Raw genomic sequence first — 21,603 nt, forward strand, 5'->3', positions numbered from 1 at the left:
CCCTGGGAGATGGGCCCTGGGGGGGAGACACGGGGTTTCCCTGCCCCTGGTCAGCCTCATTCCCCATTGGTTGGTTTGTGTTCCCCTGTGTGGGAAGGACCCTCGGGTCCCGTGAGGAGTTCCTCGGCAGAGCCCCGGCCATGCGGCTGGAGAAATAAACATCCCTGAAACATCTACCAAGAATCTATCTGTCCACATATATATTTCTTTTCTACGGGACTCCTGGTTTGATATATGCGTGTTACAGTATCCCCGCTGTAACAGTCAGTCCCTTTCCCCCAGCCCACTTGGTACCAGGATTCCCCCAGCCGATGTGTAGGACCTTTCATTTGACCTTGCTGAACCTTGTTGTGCGTTCCCAGGGACCCACTTCTCAAGCTTGTTCAGGTCCTTCTGGATGGCATCCCATACTTCAGGTGTGTCAGCTGCACTGCTCAGTCTGGTGTCGTCTGTAAATTTGGCAGATACAGTAAGTTAGGACCAGTTATTGGTACCAGGATTCCCCCAGCCGATGTGTAGGACCTTTCATTTGACCTTGCTGAACCTTGTTGTGCGTTCCCAGGGACCCACTTCTCAAGCTTGTTCAGGTCCTTCTGGATGGCATCCCATACTTCAGGTGTGTCAGCTGCACTGCTCAGTCTGGTGTCGTCTGTAAATTTGGCAGATACAGTAAGTTAGGACCAGTTAATTTTGTCTTTTAAAATTAAAAGTCAATTATGTGCCCGGGTGTATTTTAGGTTAAAGATTAATATTGTAAGTTTTAAGACCTATCAATTCGAATAAGGAAGTGAGTAAAATGTACTCCCCAAATAAGTTCCTCAATCCACTAAGAAGCTACACGTTTGTTAGCTATGAGCTAAATCTCTATATATTTCTTGCAGTTATTATTTTTCCAGTGTGAGTGACTTCTAGAATTTCAGTTAGGAATGCACTTTACATACAAAAATATGTAAGCAGAATTTTATTTTCTTCATTTAAACAATTTTCAGAGCTCCATCAGTGCAGAAAAAAATAAATACTATTTCTTTTTTGTTATTTGGCCAAACAGCATCTTCTGGGTTCTTGAAGCCTTTTTCTCATAAACCAGTCACTCCAGTTCCTAATGCCAAAAACACCTATAGAAAAATTTGAAAATATAAACACCTGTGAGGATCTACATATAACTCAGATTGTATTTATGGAATGGGGGGCAGCAGGGAGGGGTGGGAAAAGAAGAAAATCTGAGCATAGGAATAAACAACACAACAGAATAATGTAAGATAAATCAAAAATTGAAAGCATTCATACCTAGTTTAATGACAAAATTTTGGGCTGAGTTTGAATTTTCTCCATGTACTTTAACAGGGGCAAAGCAGCCTAACACATGAACATCTTCATTTTGCAAGCCCTCTTACCAGGCAATTGAAAACCGGGAAGAAAAAAAAAGAAAGGTTATTGTACCAGTATGCTCGGAGATTACTACAATTAAGTTTTAAAAAATTGCTTAATTTTTGTGGAAAGTGCTGGCTTAAGCATCCCTAAGACTTGTCCTTCAATTATCCTCAAAATGATTCAGGCATAGTCTGGAAATAGTGATTCAGTTCCTGAATGCTGTTTTGCCAGCAATACATTTCATCCAAGGTGCAGAAAAGTGACTTTGCTAGATGAAAATTAAATGTAGTTTTCACAACTACAGTCACAATTCCATCTCTGAGAACATTTTTTTTAAGTTAACATGTATCCACTGTAAATAGGGTTACACTTCAGTGAACTTATTTGAAGTTCTTTCTTGCAGAATAGACTTAAGATATGTAAAGAAAGAAAATACTGGCTAAACAGTTTTTACCAATAAATAGTAATGTTTAGTGACTGGGCAGATAAAAGGTTGAGTCTAGTCAAGGAGAATTTCCAAACATGTCCTCATGAAAAATAATCATAAAGGAGGAACTATCTTATAAATCCCATTTGTATAGGTACAGCGGCAGAAAAAAATGAGACAAAGGAAAATGTATGCCCACTGCTGAATGAGGCAGATGACATTCAGTGTCTTTGCTCTGGTTTTTATTTACAATATCTGCTTTCAAATTTCCCAAGTCCCGCACCAAGTGGCAAAATTTAGAGGAATGAAATACTATCAATGAAAGAGAAATTCCAAACCAGGAACAACATAGGCAAAGGGCTTGACAGGATACATCTGTGGAAGATGAAGGAGTGGGCCAATGTAACCAGATCATGATAAAGTGTAGGTAACTTCATCTAGTACTGGCTTGCATTAGTGAAAGCATAGAGAGCAGATCAAGTGAAGTCATCAGTCCCTACTGCACAGCACTTGATACGCTACCTGTGGAGTACTCTGTGAGGTGTAGAACTTCAATGAACAAAAAATAAGACTGACAAAATTGTAACAAGTCTAGCAGAGCACAATCAACATTGTGAAAACTTTGCAGCATATGATGTATGAGGAAAGGCTGAAGGATCTGTGTTTTTTAAGCCTTGAAAATAGAAAGCTGAATGGGGATATAATTCTTTTCTTCAGCTCCTCATTGGGTGATGATAAACAGGACAGAGCCAAATTTTTCTCAGAAGTGCACAGCACTGGAGTGACAGGCAACTGGCAGAAGTTGCAACAAAGGAAATTATGGCTAAGTATTAAGAAGAAATGGTTCATAATGTAGTGGAGTGTACTTAAGCACTGCAAAAAGTTTCCCAGGAAGGCTGTGGAATCGTCATCCTTGAAGATATTCAGACCTGAAGTAGACAAGATCCTGAGCAAGCAGCTTGCATTTAAAATTTGACCTGCTCTGAAGAAGGAGTAGGACTATATGACCCTCAAGGATCTCTCTTAACCTAAATCATTCTGGAGTCCTATGAATGTAAAATATATTGACAAACAGGATAGATCATGTTTCTATACATTTGTCTGGGATAAGCACTGTGTACTGACTAACAAAGATAGACAAAGCCATAGATACAGTTACCTAAAACATGCCTTCTTGATTTTACCTAGTAGTGCCAAATTTAATCAAACATAACATCAAGGATAAGGGCAGTACACAGCAGTGAAAGGTGTTCCTGGAGACTGAGGGGAAGGAAATCAGGAAATGGCAGGGACATAGATGGGTATTGTCACAACAGAGTGATGCAGGGATAAAAATGCAGAAAATACAAACGAGTATACAGCTGCTGGAGAACTATGTTCTTCCAGGCCTTGGAAGGTAAGTTGCACTAATTCTGTAGGCTATCATACTCCTCTTATACCTAGGTCACTTTGGAATTATTTTAGCTATCTGCTGTTTCAATAGTTGAATGCAGACATTCACAGTAGGGGATTCTCATCAGTGCAGTTCTCTTAAAGCCTTCACTTGACCACCTAAGTACTGTTCATTTTTACAAAATATGTATGTCAGGGAATCAGAGATCACTGTAATGGGAATGTTTAGAAGACTGAGAGGTCAGGCCAGTTTTAAAATTTAAAACAAACTTGTATGCATTAATTCACAAACAGCATACTTAATGCTAGTGGTTTTTAAGATGGTTAGGAATTGTCAGTACACCTACATACTGCTACTCTAACATTTACATTCTAAATTCTCTGTGATCACACAATGCTGTGGAACTGATGCTGAAGAGTTAGTGCTGACAGCTGTGATCCCTGGTGGTTCTTAACAACCAAGGTCAAGGTAATCTGTCTTGTGAGCTCTTTGATGAGAGAAGTCATTATTGAATTGAGCTTGTCTTCTGTCTCTGTCCTTCCTCTTCATATCTGATGGTTTGTGATATTTTATGTCCCCCACAAAAAACTCCCCCTGCCCTTCAAAAAACAATACTCTCCTCCTGGTATTACTTGCCTTGAGGCTTTTTGTGTCTTTACAGTATTTTTTTTCTGTATTCAGCAATATATTCTGCCTATTTTCTGTGCCTTATGCTGATCTTGTTCTTTGGCAACTTTCTTGTTACTTATATGAGTCACTACAATGCTTTTGGTGGTCACATGTACACATACTCACTGTACTAGTTTGAAAACAAACCAGTGGGAGGCACCAAGTCAGAATAACAATTTAATGGAAATTAAAGAAAAGGAAAAAAAAGTAAAAGAAAACACTGGTTCAAACTGACAGAGTCAAGGTACAACCTGACACCCTGTTAGGCAGGGTGGTGGTAGCAGTCTGGTAGAATGGTGGCTGCAGTTCTCTGAAGCAGTGATCCTGTAGTAAAAGAGTCTGCTCTTCCTCAGACAGCCCAATGGTGGCTGTGTAGCTCCTGTCCTCTGGAAATCCAGGGGGAAGGGCATTCTCTCTGGTGTTCAGAGTCCCAGATTATATCCACGATGGGATGCTTGGTTCCTCCCTCTGGGTGGAGCATCTCACAATGGGGTAATGAGTCATGAGGCCAAGTGTTGATTAGGCTCATTAACAGAAGATAGTCTGGAGGGAGTTATCTCTGAGTCATGTGGCAGGACAATGATGGGCCATTAACAGCAAGATAGTCTGGGGGGAGGAGGCAAGGAAACACTGCCCCACCTGGTTTCAACAGCTCATGAGGATGGTAACAGAATACACTGCAACCCAGGACACTCACATAAAATGTTTATGTATTGTGAACCTGATACACCATTCCACTGTTCTAAAATACTTGCATGCTACTGTTGGCTATACTGTTTTATTGCCCTCATAATGGGATTCAAGAGAAGCTACTATTAATTATATTTGGTCAGGGCACTTGTATGTGTTTCAAAGGACTCTTCTGAGAAGCTAATATAAGCTTCACATCTTCCCCTTTCCTCTGAATAAACCGTTTTAATTGATTTTATTTAAAAGGTAGGGTGTGCATGTATAACAGAAACCCTGTACTACATTTTCTGATTACTGGTTGGTGACTGTTTCTCTTGTAGGCTTTGTTAGCATCACTGCCCAATTTCTCCTTCATCTCTAGGCCTTTAAAATCCTTTTAACACACTCAGTTCTTCTGTTCCTGCTGGCATTTTTATCCCTTACAACCAGTAATTATCTCGCCATTTCCTCCACCTCATGTGTCCCTTTTTCCCACAATTTTTCAACAGATATGGTAGATGAGTTCTGCCTCTCTCAACTGTTTTGCCATGTGCAAATACAGGCATGAGTAATAGTCTCAGCTGGATGCAACACTCTGCATTCTACCACACTTTTACTTGGTATTAAAATACGAGACTCAAAGAAAATTCTACAAACTTTCACATTGCATTTTCATTTTGGGTTTTCTGTTTGTTTGTTTGTGTGTTTGTTATATCTAGTGCCTCTGTGCACCTGGATGGACAGGAGAATTTTGCCAATTTGCTGAAAATGCATGTTTAATTTACCCAAATAATTGTTCTGATGGAGCAACTTGCATTGATATGAGTCAACTGAGAAAACAACCTTTGCTTCAGTGTTTGTGTCCTCGTGACTTTACAGGTAAGGAATATAAAAATCATGTAGAAATTTGTAGTTTCATTTCCTTTCAAATATTCAAATATAAGAATGCTGGATTTTAAAGAAACAAGGGATAGAGAAATATTTGGAGGAGTAATCACACCTCTCTGCATTTCCTGCCCTCCACTGTGTTGCCTATGAAATCTAAATGGAGTTTACAGGTTAATTTGAATCTTCCAATTAAGGTTACAGTAAGAATAGACCTAGAATAAGCTTCAGCTTCAGTTTGAGACTAAGTGTATGTCTATGTATAAAAGTCCTGCATGTGAGCTACATGTCTGACAGCTAATTATAGTTCCTGGATACCTAATTGATGAGAGAAACGGAGTTCAGGATGTTTGTTAGTTTGTATCAGCCTGTATTTACTCAGATAATTTTACTTTTTGAGAGCTGAATTCCACCTCCTATTTTAATTCCTTAGTGGACCACCAGTGATTTATTAATTTAATTTGGTGTGGGATTAACGGATTCATTTTATTTAACTAAAGCCTAGTCTTTAAGGATCTCTGTATTGTCAGTAAGTCAGTTTTTCAGAGGAGGATTATAACCACTGTGTCAGATATTTGTTAGTCATTGACACAATTTATTCAGCAGTGTTTCTCTTTTAATTAGAAAAGAAGCCTAAAAGAGTAGCTTATATTAACCACATTGGTTTTTTAAGTGACAAAGAAAATAATTTCTGATTTTTTCCTCCAGCCTTATCCTTTAAATAGAAGCTCATTGAAGGTGGATCCTAAAATCCTTCACTAATCTTTTTCTAGAGAGGGAACTGAAAGAGAAGATTCAAATGTGATTTGCTGCAGGTTTAGGTTAATATTATGGAAAGAGATATTAGCCATATGTACATCAATTTAAAGATGAGTGCCAAAAATATTAAGAGAACTTAAAAAATAACCAGTTGAAATATAGAAACAATGTTTATTACCCAAAGAATGAAAATTAATTTAATTTAAAGAACTGATACACAGAGAAAACAGACTTTAAATCTACTACCATTGAAAAAGAAATCATAGGATAATAACCCAGAGGTTTAACTATCAACCTTTCTTTTCACTTCTCTATTATCACTGTTAGGGTTTTATTTTTTCAATCTATGCTTGACTTTTTTTTATTGGTGTGACATCTAAAATTATGGATTTGTAAATAAAAGTACTGTTTCACTACAATACTTTACGGCTTTTGAGATCATTTAAGGTCTCTAGTGTACAATATGATCATGAAACAAAAGTTTAACAGGTTACAATAAATGGCAATAAATATATGCAATTAATAGAATTAAACCTTACTAAACACTGAGTCATGACTGAATTCAAGTGGAAACAACCTTGTTGTTCAGGGACATCTTGCTATGAGGCCAAGATTCTTTCTCTTGTGGATTCTCATTGTACGAGTTCTATATATTGCAATAGAATTTTTTTTTTTTACTTTTTCTGTTTTTAAATAACCAGTTACTTTTTCAGTCTTGATCCATAAAAAATGTCATTTATACCTGTTTATTGTTTCACTTATGTGCTTGGAAAGGGAAAAAGGGAAGGGAAATGTAGTAGCAATTTTGGCACATTTACTTGATTCTGAATTAAATAGTTTCTGCAACCAGAAAAGCTATTGTAGTTTCACATCTATTGGTTCTTAATTGTATTTTAAAATTATAAACACTACAGCTGTAGCTTTTGCATTAACATTTAAATCATGCTTGGAACAGATATCTTAGGGAACACAAAATATGACATGATGTAACATTCTCAGCTATGAAAAGCAGAACTTTGATTTAAAAAGTAATAAACCTACTTCAATTTGATTCCATACTCTTTAAGAAAACCTTGTAGAAACTTAACATATACACATGCAATTTTAAACTATATGTTTCTGTTTGTATGTAAAAAGCATTTTGGGTCATTTACTGAGAAAAATATACCCATGTTTGGTTTAAATGCTCAAAGGAGAATAAAGGGTTATAAAATATAGTTATTTTTGTTGAATAGGTGTCATTATTTTTGTGCTTTCAATTTCTTTCTACATTTTCATTTTTCTCTTCTCTGAAAGTGGATAAAAACCTTTGAATCTACAACAGTGCTTGTAAGTAACATGGTTTATGACATCTCAACAATCCATATCAGCAATTTCTCAGGTCCTGCACAGTAGACCAATTGTCCTTGAATAAACTTCCTCAAATTTATTACTATCTTTTCCTAGAGCATTCATACTGGCAGGGATTGATTTGGCATGTTAGACACTTCATTCTAACTTCACAGAAAAGTCCTTTTATTAAAATAATCTTACTACTGCTAAAATAAACTGAATCCCAAGAAAATTCAACACTCATTAAGATTGTTCACAGATTTATCCATAATTTTTCTCTTTTACTGTTTTATTGAGTTGAGATAGATCTGCTAATTTCTACAGGTATATGGGAAATGTATATAAACATACTTTGATGGAGATTGCACTATTGAACTATGTAGGATACTTGAAACAGTATTCTGTAGAAAGTATCTCTACTGGCATAATAACTAATGTCCCAGAGAACAAGATACGGGCTATAAAAGATCCTATACCTTTCACAGTCTAAGTAAGGCAATATTTATACTAGTGAACAAAGAAATTACATGGCCTAGTTTAAATCCTTCTCTCTGGTCAAATCCACATTTTTAATTTCTTTTGTTCTCAAGGATACAGTGGTGACATATTTTAACCCTGGTGAGCAGCTAAGTACCAAACACCTAGTTGTTCATTCTTCCCCAGTGGGGTGGTGGAAAGAATCAGAAGCACAAAAGTAAGAAAACTTGAGATAAAGATAAATCATTAGGTCAAGCAAAAGTGCATAGGTGTGTAGAGAAACAGCTGAGTGAACAGGGACATGTATACATGCACAATCCAAGCTATATTAGTGAACTGTCCTTGACTAGGGAAAAAAGAGAAGAGCAATGCTGATGTGGCAAGCCGACAGGATGTTGGGGAGGGGGATGCTGACCATAGAAAGAGAAAAACTTATGTTAGTTAGTTGCTTGCATATTAATCTGTAACCAATCGCTTGCTATTAAAGGCTGCGTGAACAGTAGCTGTAACCCAGTAGTATGGAGCTTGCTTATTTATGCGTGCTTGGGGAATTAGAGTATAACTATGGGTGTGACAATAGAATAAACGGAGTTCCATCATATCTCTGTGAGAAGCGTGGTTCATCCCGGCAGATCTCTGGCTATTTAGGTGAAGCAAAATAACGAATCCATTCAGTACGTGCTGTTAGCAGGCAGGAGTTCAGCCATTTCTAGAATATTTGGGGAAGGTCTCTATTTCATGTCAAAGTAGAGTGGTAATCTCTTAAGTCTAAAAACTCAAATAGACAAAAAAAGTAATATTTTTTTTTCTCACAGCTCTAATCCCTATAGTAAAGGTGAGCAAGTAAAGGAACTTTTGTAGCATCATGGGAGGTCCCTATATCACAGGAGCGTTACTGGAATTACACAGCAGTATCTGTCTCAGCAACAGATGATGCCATTTTAAGCTTTGTTCATTGCACTTTATATGTTATTGCCATTGTCACCTCTGAAAGAGAAATGGTTAGTGCACATAGATCCCAAACATCAGCAACCATGTAGTAAAATAACAGAATAAAAGAAGTCACTTGTTAAGTACTGCTACAGGAAATTGCTCAGAATACTTACATTCATAGGTGAACAAAAAGGGAACAGCTTGTTGCTTTTCAGGAGACTCAATTTTTTATTAAAGAAGAACTTTCAGAGATAACTGACAGAAAGCAATAACAACAACTGAAGTACTTCTTGTTCTAATCCTCTTCAGCAGATACCCAGAAACATTACCTGCTGTTTAAAATGCCTTTTAGGAAGTGTGTTTATATAGCATTAGTTAGGGTGAAAGGAAAATCATTTTATCTAGCCTGTTCCTTTAACTTTGCTCCCAATGCAGGTGTCTCCCAATGCCAGTAAAAGTCCAAGAAAAAACATGAGTTACACTGACTCTAGAAATCAGAATGATAGCATGTACTGAATTGGAAGGGACCCACAAAGATCACCATGCCCAAGTCCTGGCTCTGCACAAAACCATGCCAAAAATCACACCACATGCCTGAGAACATTGTACGAACACTTACTGAGGTCTGTCAGGCTTGGTGCTGTGACCACTGCCCTGGGGAGCCTGTTCCAGTGCCCAACCACCCCCTGGGGGAAGAACTTTCTCCTGATACTCAACCTAAACCTTCCTCAACTCAGCTTCATGCCACTTGCTTGAGTCCTGTCACTGGTCACCACAGAGAAGAGATTGGTACCTACCCCTCCTCTTCCCCTCCTGAGGATGTTGAAGATGACAATGAGGTCTCCCCTCAGTCTCTTCGGAAAAGACCAAGTGATCTCAGCTGCTCTTCATGTGGTTCCTTTCAAGGCCTTCAGCCCTTTGTGGCCCTTCTTTGGATGCTCTCCAATAGCTTTATATCCATCTCATATTGTGATGCCCAAAACTGCACCCAGGACTCAAGGTGATGCCTCACCAGAAGGTGTGTTGTAAGGACACCAATCCTTACAAAGACCACTCACCTAAGACGATAGGAAGCTGAATTAAATGGAAACACAACAGTTTCAGTTCATCGAGGGCATTTGACTGTACTAATTGCAATGAAAGGATAGAGAAGTAAGCAATGAAAAAATAAAAAGGGTACATTCTCCATACTGGCATAATATTTAATATGAAGCAGATGAACTCCTAAAAAAGTAAATGAGGGCTAGGGCTAATGTCTGATATTGTAGCCTACTTGTAGTTATTCCAAGCAGACTGTGATCTACAGTAGTTCAAGCCAACAATTTTTTTCTCAGGTCTTGATTTCCACACAAAATACTAAGGCTATTGAAATTTTTGTGCTGAAAATACTTCTATTATTTTGGCATGCAGCAATTGCATGAAAAGTCGGAAGACTATGAAAATATTCTACATGATAATTCATAGAGAAATGTAATATCAATATTTAAGTTCTGCCTGCTTTTAAAATGGAATAAAATGTTCTCAGTGCAGGGGGATATTTATGAGTATGTTCCTATTTCTTAGTAGTTCAGTTTCTAGTTTAATTTGTTGTGCACAATATATTTTGCCCATTTGAATAAGAAAGAATTTTGATGGAGTTTTTGTTCATCAAGAATAGTTACAGTTAACTTAAAGATGGTGTTGTTTTCTAAGAAGCATAGATGCATTAAGATCTGGATTTCTAAGCATATGATTAGTAAAGTTCTCACCTGGAAGACATGCTTTAAAATACATCCTTAAACTTGGCATGTGGAACCCTCCAGATAGCTACACCTGCTCATGAACTCCAAAAATGACTTCCACCCACCTCTGTCAACCTTGTATTTTTTAAGAGAAGTACGAGTTACTTGACTTTCTGGGACTATTAGCCCAGAACTCAAACAAAAGAGACATTTTACATCATTAACTGAATATTTTAAAAGTAGCAAAATTTCAGAGACCTAGCAGTAGTGTTTCCTATTCACAATGTGTTCCTGTGAAAGTCTGACCTCAAGTCCAGGTGCATATAAAACAACCTACCATTTTATTCTCCTGCTTCTCACTTCTACCAACCTACCATGCCTCATTTTATTAAGGCATACAACTCCCAGATTTACCTGTCAGGGAGTTAGAATTGTGCTGATTTGCTTTAGTTTGTCTGACTCTTCTGGGTTTACAGCTATTGATGTCTATCCTTTCCTGTTTTACTCATTCAGAGTAAAACTTAAAAGGTTTTTTTTCTCTCTGGATAGTTTCTAAGACTCTTATTGAGAACACCACTGCATTATTCATTCTCATTCCCAAATATATAAAGCTCCTCTTAGTGACAAGGGAAACTGCAGTTTTCTCTAAAAATTCAAAGAGGTAGCTGGATAGATAGTGAACATTCAAATAGCTATATATCACACCCACAAAAAAAATCACATCAATAGGAAACATGAGGGATGTAGGCCTTTTATGTAAAATCAGTCAAAAAGTCTTCTGAAAAAGTTGAAGTGGTTGAAAAAGCTAATTATCTATAATAACCATAGAAACATTCTTTTCTGCTTGTCAGCTGAACCTGTGTTCACTCAGCCAAGTACACCATTTTAGATCTTACCAAGGTACAAAAATTTTCAACTGTATTATAAACCACCTATCATGCTAATTAAAACATGATAAGATATGCAGTGTAGATATAATTATAGCATGTTTAAAAATATATAATGCATTGGAAAGATGAATAACACTATAATGTAGATCTAGTGACAGTTTCCATTACAAAGCTGATCTCCGTAGCTCTGTTTTAGTTCTTTAAAAGACCTCAGACTTATATCTTTTAGCTTTGAATATCAGCTTTCCTCTTTAAAGCATGGATAATCAGGCTAGCTGCATATTGCTTACTTTTTCTCAGACACAATGTACACCATCATTAGCTGACATAGTCTACTGTATTTCCACTGAAGCTGGAATAATTTTAATACATGAACTAAATATTCTAGACTTGCTTACGCTGTATCTCAACTTTTGTGCTCAGTAGTTGTTCCTTCTATTAAAAAAAAAACAAACAACCCAAATGAATTCTGAAATATGGTATACAATACCACTTTCTTACAGACTTAAAACATGGCTTAATCTGTGTTAATGATGTCTCTTATTGATGTGTATTTTTCTTGTCACATAAGCAGACTTCTTAGGCACTTTAAGACCTTTTTTTGCTTTGTTTTGTTTATTTGGGTTTTTTAACCTGAATCACATCAGAAACTTACATTCAAGCAACAACTTCTAAACTTAAGTCTTCACTCTGGGACTCTCTGAATAGCTCAGGTTTACTTTTTCTGCAATATACTTGCTTCAATTTCTATTTACTGAGATATATATCACTTTAGACACATGTTCCTTCAAAATATTTGACTTCTTTAGGTTTGTTTTTATTATACCTTTCTCCTCAGCATTTACAACCAATTTAGTAAAAATTCCAGATAGGAGGTTTAATTTACTTTTCAGATCAGAACATTTCAGATAAGAATATTAAATGATATTGGAATTTACATCAGAGTACTGCATCCAGTCCTATAGCCCTCAGTACAGGAAAGGTATGGAGCCAGTGCAGAGGACTGGAACAATTCTCCTATGAGGAAAGGCTAAGAGGGCTGGTGTTGTTCAGTTTGGAGAAGATTCTTTAAACACTTTATTGAGGCCTTTCAATACTCCAGCTTATAAAGAAACTGAAAAGGAGCTTTTTACAAGGGTCTGTAGCACTAAGAGAAGGGGTAATGACTTTAAATTGAAAGAGAATAAATTTACACTAGATATATGTTGCAGCAGTTGTGGCCGCCCCCGGAGTGGGTAGAGAGCAAGACTAGCTCATGGCGAGTTCCCACAAGCCTTTGTTTCCGTAGGTAGATCAATGATTGCTGGTTGGCCCGTTGGGCCTCCACCCCCTTTTCTGTATGTCCCTGTCAATATGTATATTTCCTGTTTAATAGGTATAAGTTTTAGAATGTTCCCTGTTTCTCGATGCCCCATTGGTCCCCTTCTCCTTTGTCCCTCCCCTCTCCCATCCTATTGGTGTATTGGTTGTCAGTCTGTGCCCTTTCCGCCCCCTGGCCCTCTCCTGATTGGTTGTTCATCCCCCTATAAAACCCCTGGACCCTCCACTATCCTGGTCTTTCATCCCTGGACCCTTCCTGGAATAAACCTGTGCATAACCATGCTGGAGACCCCTCTCAGCTCCTTCATCAGTGCTCAACAATTTTGGTGTGCCTCTGTGTGTGACTGTGCTCTCAATCGCACTGGTAGTTGTGGGTGTTTGCATGGCAGCTCCAGAGCTCCTCCTGGGTGTCTCCAATGAGGATTGGCCTCTCTGAGACTGCCGGATTCCTCAAGGACACTCGGGGAAGACGTAGTGCTTATTCCCCCGGCCGACACAGCAGGCTGCATCAGCTATAAGGAAGAAATTTTTCAGAATGAGAGTTGTGAAACACTGGATCAGGTTGCCCAGAGATGTTATAAATGCCCCATCTGTGGAAGCATTCAAGGACGAGTTGGACTGGACTCCGAGCAACCTGAGTTAAAGATGTCCCTGCTCATTGCAGGAGGCTTAGACTAAATGATCTTTAAAGGTGTCCTTCAACCCAATTTATTCTCTTATCTCACAATCAATCTTTCTCTCACCCACCCAAATTTGGACTGCTGCCTCAGTGCATTGACATTTACCTTTACTCCAGGCTCATAACCCATTATCTTATTCTCAATTCAGAATCTTTGTATCTGAATAATTAAGACTCAATTTGCCAAGGATTATTTTCTAAAACTTAAAAAACTCCACCCCCTCTCTGGAACCCAAGTGTGATGTTCAAGAGTCTTCCAGAGAGCAGAGGAGCTGGCAAGTATGGTGCTTTTTATCTGGGCTGGGTAGGATGCTCTTTATGGAATTTACCCTCTCTCTGTGTCTCTGTGAATGCTTGTTCTGTATTATCTCATATTTCACATATGATGAGTGAAAAAGGATCAAGCTAGACGAAATTTCTCTGTTCCAGGAATGAAAATTGTTTTGTATATTGTCCTAACATCCTGTTGTGGTTTTTATATGAACGAGATTTTTTAACAAGACATATAAAGAGCACTTGGAACAACAGCAGAAGAAACTAACAAAACCTTCACAAGAGGATAAGAGACTCTTTGAAAGAGAGGTCTGCAAAAGACTTTGCCAAGAGATGAATCTTTATGACCAGATTTCCAGCTAAATCCTGAATGCAGCTAAGAGAAAGGACAGATAATCTATTAAATGGTCAAAAGTCTAATTGCATGTTCCAGAATAATGAGTTCATTTAAGAGCCAAGGTTATTAAAATATATCTCAAACAAATTTAAAGACATTCTGAAAAAGGATCTCAGCTAAAGACTGTGGTTAAACAACAGCTGCAGAGGAACTTTCAGAAAGGACTATTCTTAAGTGCCCTTACATGATTAATTGCATTCTAAACCAGGAGAAGGTAGAATTTTAACTGCATATTTAACATTTGAGAATATATGACCGTGTATAATTCATGCAGTAGTAGACAACTGCACTAAAACATCAGCTGACTGTGGTCAGTGGAAGTCTTTTTGAAATTCAGCTCTATGTAAATAAATTATGGTAGCTGATGAATTTTGAGAATAAGCATAATAATGTTTACTTGAACTGGAAAATGTCCATATTATAGTTTGTGTCCCCTTAGTCTGTGAAGCTGGGACAGTACTTAATGAACATGGGTGTTTGACTTTGGCTGCTTTACCTATTAGGACATGGTAGTCTTTATGTGGAAAAGATTATGTTGGTTTCCTAAAAAAGGAAATAGTTTTCTGTAACATTGGTCCACGGTATGGTGTAAATGTGCCTAATCACTTACACTAATCAAAATTTAATCAGACTTAGTGTATGATGAGTTCCAGTCTTGGAATTGTTATTCCTAACCCCAGTAAATTCTTGTTTTTTGTGATCTAATGGAAACTATCCCCTTTATATGTTAATTAGAAAAGCTGTGTCATTAGAAAATATTATCACATTTTTCTTGGATTTAACTTATTTAATTTCTTTCTCTCAGTAGAATAACTCTTCTTCACAGGGATTTGTGAAACACCATCCAAAAATGGACATAGAAAGGAATTTGGGAAGTAAAATCACTCAAAAAATATAATTAAACCTCCAAACTTTGACAAAAATTTTTTTTTTCAATTATTTTTCAAATACCACTGTAGATAAATATGTTCATTCTAATGCCAGCTGCCATTTCAGATGTCTGTATTATTTTTAATTTTTTTTCATTAAATACAGGGATATGGTAGTGATAATCAATGAGTGAGCTATTTCAGTATGATGTACTTTAGAAATCTAAAATTTAATAATTTAGTCTAAACAAGCTGTCTAGATTTCATCTATGGTTGAAGATTGTCCAGTTTTAAGTTTCCTCAACCCAACTATAGCTAAAATGCCTCCACCAATGAGAACAATAACATGATCCTTTTTTTAATGTTTGGCTGTAGATAGTCAAGAATAACTTTTTTTTATCAGTATGCAATTATATTTGTTCTAAGAAGACTGAAAAAACACATGTATTAATCTTAAATAAATCCTCATTTGAATATTTATGCTAACTGTTCATAAAAGGGTTTTTTCTAATGTCAGAAGCAAGTAATTTAAGCTTGATCAACTGTCAGACAGAACTTTGAACACCTACATGTGTGAATGTCAGATGAGTTCTTTATTTCTACTATTTTTTTATTATTTTTTCATTCACTGAAATTTATTTTGAAAACCACAAAGTTTTATCACTATACCTAGATTTATCTAAGAATACCTTTACTGCTAAGTTCTACACAACTCCAAGGAAAAATGAGGAAATATTCGGAATCCATGAAAACCTATCTTTGAATTTCTAGTGGTTCTAGTAAGTATTATTGTAAGTGGATTGAGTGTGTTTCAAAATAAATAAATTTATAGTTCCAGGACGTGGAATAAAATGTGTAGATTTTAAGTGCTTACAATGTCTGTACCAGGCTTGTCACTCTGTGCTCTCTTTAGGATACATGGGAAGAACTGGAAATTTTAGAGAGCTCTACTCATAAGACCTTTTTTGGACTGAGTTCAGGATGAGGCAAATCATACAAAAAAAAGTGGAATTTTTCATGACCTAAAATGCAATAGCATGGATGTAAATGTCAATATTTCAGAGAGTGAACCTTAACTGCCCGTGCTCTGCCAAAGAGTTTTTGAAGTTCCTACTAGCTTCTTGGTTCAAATGGTTAAAAGTAATGGTTCTGTGAGTATTTCAGCATGTGCACACGTGCACATATGCAATAAATCTAATTGGGTGTTATAACTGCCTTCAAAGACAGGGGAAAAAAAACATAACAAAAAAAAGTCTTGAGTTCTCACTTCATAAAATTGCTTTGATTTTAGAGAAAAATAATGTAAAAATAATTTTAAAAATAATTATGATACCATCCAGTACTTGTGCACGGAAGTGTTAGGTCATGCATTATATTTTGTTTGATAAACTTGTTGCCATATGAAATAGCAAATAGAAAATGTTTAGTGGAGATCATCTCTGTATTCTCTTTATTAGCACACTAGTTGTTACTTACATAGTTTCTAAAAAAAAAGATAACATTAAATTTAGAGCGGAAGTACAAAAATAGACTTGAGCAGAATAAAAAATAGACTAGAGCAGATCACATAAAATTAAAAATATCTCTAGCAGCTACAAGTGCAGCCCAAGTCCTAAGGAATGCAAATTCTGTTTTTATAGGTTAAAATGTTTGGGTCAGTTAAAAATAAAACACACTAGAAGTGCTGGCTTTACTACACTGTGCAATAGAGAAGGCAACTGTGAGTTATACTCTTTTTAAGAACCCTCAGGAAGCTATTTGATAAACTCAGACTTTATGGTACATAAGCCTCTAGGCGATTCTATTATGTTGAAAATCTTTGTTATGTGCAGGGCAGAAGCACACCACATATGCAGTAAAGCCAAAAATGTACTGATAATGTAAATGAAATATTAAAATTAAAATCATTATCAGGATAAATCTAATTACTGCAGAAAATGAGTCAAAATGCAGTTTTAACACAATTTTTAGTTTCTGTCCCTTTTTATGATATCATACTCACTCTTATCCCCCCTCCTCCAGTTCTTAAGTTCAATGGTTTCATAGTGTTGCAGTTGGGAGCAGTCTTGCAGAATCTATAGTCCTTCACTGGAAGGAATGTGACATTCATACTTGGTGATTTCTTCTGCATCTCCAGGATCCACTTAGGGTCATTTCTATATGTCTATTTATACTTTTTCTTCATTGGACTGTAGTTCTATTTTGGATCTTAATTTACATTTTATGGTGGGTCTAAAGATTTTTTGTTCTTTTTGTTACCCCTAAGACCAGTTTTGTCTGGTTAGAGATCTTCATTCTTTAACTGGGCACTGGTGAAATGTCTATTGTTACAGAGTCTCCCATCTGTGATCACCCCAGTGTTCCTCACATCACATCCTGTGTCTCTACTTCTCAAAGTCTTTTGAACCACAAGTGCAATCTCATTCATTTACAGACAGGTTGACATTTACAGACAGGTACCAGCCCTGTATTTGTATACAGCACTGCATTAGACTAGTAAATATGATCGTACTTAGAATATCTACTTGTTCCCATTAAAACTACGGTTATTCCATGCAAAGATAAACAAAAGTAAAGCAGATCAGAAGAAAAAAACTACTGTCACAATTAGGCCAAGTAAAACATCACTGCAGGAAAGACAGATCAAATCTGATGACCCTTAGTCCTTGTAAATTCAGTGCAAAACTTATGGTCTGTTGCTAGAAGAGGCAGTGTTGTTTTGCAGGGTTACAGGTAAAAACCCCTCAGTTTACTTTTAGAATTTGTATTGAATTTGACAACTTTCCTTCTTCTGGCCCCAAAGTCCATTTAAAAGATTCTTCACTCCACTGATGTTATTTCAGCAATGTCATGTTTTAGTCTCTTTAGAATACTTAGGTGAACTTTACCTGGATTGAGTTATTTGTGGTTATTTATTTAAGTAAACTAGTAAGTTTATTATCAGGTACAGACATAAGTATGCTAATTTATCTATTTAGCTGGCTGGTACCAACCCCAGAGCTATGTAGTTGCTTTAGCTCATCATGGATTCTAAGCTAACAAACACACAGATGAGAAGCAAGGTATATTCTTGCAGGTTTAGTTAATGTGTTAATGCAATTAAATGTCTCATCCCACAGTACACAGAAAGCAGAAGTTGGAAGCTGCATAAAAGGAACATAGAGAAATTAGTTATGTGTGTATGGATGGAGTTAGAAAAGCTAAAGCTAAGCTGGAAATTAAAAGAGCAAGAATCAGGGAGGACAAGAAAGTTCCCTCTAAATACATTGGTAGAAAGAGAAAATTAAGGAAAATAATTAAACAATTTAACTTTTAAGAACATATCCTTATATAAAAAATATATAGGGTCATTTGCAAAAATAAACAGTCCAACAGTAGTCTTTAATCAAAATTTTTCCCTCCTTCTAATGTAAAATTTCTGTATTTTTCCCCTTTGTTCCTTGGCTTGCTGAACTTATTCCTGATAGAAGAATAACATGCTTAATTGTGCACAAAAGTCTTGTTTGAGTTCTCTAAGTACTGCATTTCTCAATTACTCAGCCCTTACTCACTATGAAGTGATAATTAGGCATTAAAAGCTAAGTGGATTACTGTGGAGATCTCTCTTGATATCCATTTATCACTTAATCAGACTTTAATACCATAAATTATGCATTTCTCAGCAGTATTCAGTTTCCAATAAATTTTATAACAGTTTGGAATTACTAGGTTTTCTTGACCTCACTGTGGCAGGGAAAAGTCATAAAGTTTGCTTAAAGGATACAACCACTATAAGAATTGCAGATTTATAGCAAAATAATTCTTAAAGCCTGTTGGGTTGCACTAATATTTATTCATAAGGGTTTCTTGGACAAGACAATTCCATCCTCATGAATAAACATGAAAAAAAAAATGATCCAAAATACATATTGAGATGAACTTTTTTTCCCAGCTTTTTTTTCCTCCTGATTTTGCCTTCCAAGCCTCATTAAGAAAAACAAAACAAACCCCACAATTCCTAGGAGATTGCAACTTCCTCAGCACACTCAGTTGATTTTGGAATTAAAATATCTATTTATGTGTTAGCATGACTTTTTGCCGGCCACTATTACAGAAAATGGCTTTCTAAAAGTATTAATCATGATGGAATCTCCCCAGAAATGCAGATATTTTGGGTTACCATTAGAGTCAATACAAACAGAGCAAATGAGAGTCTTGTAAATATAAGGTCAGGCTGCCCATACCTTCCCATGTAATATTACATATTATAATAATAATAAACAGCAAGAAGTATCTAATTTCCTATTTTCCTATGTTCTCTATTATTTACATATTACTTAAAAATATTTTAACTCAGCAAGCTTTATAAATTACAGTAAAATATAATCTTGGCTGTTAAAAATTTGATAGATGTTATCAGTGGGAAATTTTTAACTGAGGAGTGAAAGATAAAATAATTATAAAAAATCACTAAAAGCATGCTGGTCAACCTGTCTGTAAATGAATGAGATTGCACTTGTGGTTCAGCACCTGTTGGCCCAAAATAGAGATTTTTGTCCAACAAATCACAGCATATTCCTCTTTGCATTTACAGAAGTCCATAAAAAAGTCTTTTGCTCTTAGTATGGCACTCCATTCTAGCATATTAAGAGTGATTAAAATTTGCAGAAAATACGGAAGGAGAGACATAGTAATTTTCTTACCAAATGTTATCCTATTAATTTATGTTCTCCTGATGTCTCTAGCTCTAGATAAAAAGGAGAGATGATTAAAAATTTTAAAACAATTTCGTTATTTGAAGTAAATTTATTTCCTTTTTTTTGACATATGAAGAATTTCAAATAGAATATTAACTTCTGACAAAAATTTTACAGAACATATTGTCTGATTTAATAAATTATCTACATTTCTTGTACATTCCTCCCAGACATTTTCCTTCTGTACAGCTCTTCTATGTTTTCTGCTTAAGCCATAAAGTGAAGTAACACTGATTTCAAACAATTTGGTGGTAAAAACATCAGTAATTTACACTTATTGTATTTCTGAAGTTTTCATCTTTGAAATATCTCAAAACTCCTGCACCTTCTTCAAGTTTTCTCAGCAGTGAAGATTTTTTCTCTTTTATCTATTCCTTATCTTTTTGAGACTTGGAAACCACCCTCCCCCCAAACTCCTGCTGACAAAATAGTAAATTAAGAAAAAAAAATCAAGGAAAAAAACCCAAAGAACATCAATAACAATGGAAAAAAAATCAAGAATGTGTACACAGAGTTCATTACATTGTTTTCAGTACCAAAAAGAATAAAAAGTGAAAGTGTCTTGTTTTTGTCAAATCTACATTTTTGCCAAGACTAATGGCAAACCTGATAGTCTTCATTATTGATTCATATCATGCTGCCAGAGATATATTTCTCTTCAGTACATTTTTTTAGAACTGTCCAGTTACAAGTTCAATTATTTCTTTCTGCTGGGCTAAAACCAGTTTTCAGCTAAATGAGCAAGTTGTTCAGTGAATGACAATAAAGGTTACCTCAGATAAATGTGGACTAGCCCTTTCCTAGCCAAAACAGAGCTCAGAAAATACATAATGAAAGATGTATATAATAGATTCAAAACTCTTGAGTAGATATCAGAATTGACTCACGCAGCAGGAAAAAGAAGAAAATACAAAGGCATTACCCCCTTTCAGTCAATTATTTCCAGGGAAAATCCACCCTCTTCGCTCTGTATCCCCTTCTGGATACATTCTAAAATTGTTTCAAATGCTGAAAAACTATTTTTGGTTTGGCCTTTTTTTTTAACCACTGAGATCTATTTTTTATATGTATGAGTGGAGAGAAAAAGAGTCTGAAAACTTACACAAGATCTTTAACCAATATTCCAGAGATCTTATTTAAAGAAAGTTATTCTATCAATATTACTAATATGACTTATGGTGTTTCTTTAAGAATGTGATATTAATTCCTAACCTTTTAAGGACTTTTTATTTCCTATCTCAGGAGAATTCTGCGAAGTTAACATTGATAACTGTGGTTCCAATTCATGTGAAAATGGAGGAACATGTATTGTCTATGAAGATCATTTTAAGTGCACTTGCCCTATAGGTGAGCCATTGGAAATTTATTGTATTTTCTAACAGAACAAATAAAATATCACCCTAATATTTATGTTAAGAAATAGCGACATAAAAATAGCAATGTATCTCAACAAATGCAGTGAAAATTTTTATGAAGAAACCCACTTTTTCTCTTTGTTCAGGAAATAAAACTGCCAAATAACTCTAGTAGAGTGGTGTTAACTGCTAACACCCTGAACAGACATAATGTCAATATTCTGAATGAACTGTGATTAAACATTCTCTTTGTGGTGCAGGTTTTGAAGGTGAAAGATGTGAACTCGATATTGATGCCTGCCTATTCAACAATATAAGCTGTGCCCCAGGAGCACTGTGTATGGATAAATCTCATGGATTTAATTACACATGTTTATCACCATGTATTGGAAACGCAGAGGTAGGATAAAGCAATATATTCCTCCCCAGCAGTTTTTTGGGAAATCAA

At 36.0% G+C, this 21,603-nt stretch overlaps 1 protein-coding gene across 3 annotated transcripts in view; it reads left to right on the top strand.

Annotated features, from left to right (window-relative positions):
- Positions 1–21,603, top strand: part of EYS (eyes shut homolog (Drosophila)) — an 859,267-nt gene that overhangs the window by 150,584 nt on the left and 687,080 nt on the right. For 2 of the 3 annotated variants that reach the window (XM_017739228.1, XM_017739229.1), the window contains 3 exons: positions 5,249–5,408; positions 21,043–21,147; positions 21,416–21,555. In XM_017739228.1, coding sequence (XP_017594717.1) covers positions 5,249–5,408; positions 21,043–21,147; positions 21,416–21,555 — 405 coding nt within the window. Of the gene's footprint in view, positions 1–1,587; positions 3,660–5,248; positions 5,409–21,042; positions 21,148–21,415; positions 21,556–21,603 lie in introns of those variants that run through there. The other variant, XM_017739230.1, reaches the window with a different exon arrangement.

Source organism: Corvus brachyrhynchos, unplaced genomic scaffold, assembly GCF_000691975.1.
Source record: "Corvus brachyrhynchos isolate BGI_N302 unplaced genomic scaffold, ASM69197v1 scaffold136, whole genome shotgun sequence".
Taxonomy (NCBI): domain Eukaryota; kingdom Metazoa; phylum Chordata; class Aves; order Passeriformes; family Corvidae; genus Corvus; species Corvus brachyrhynchos.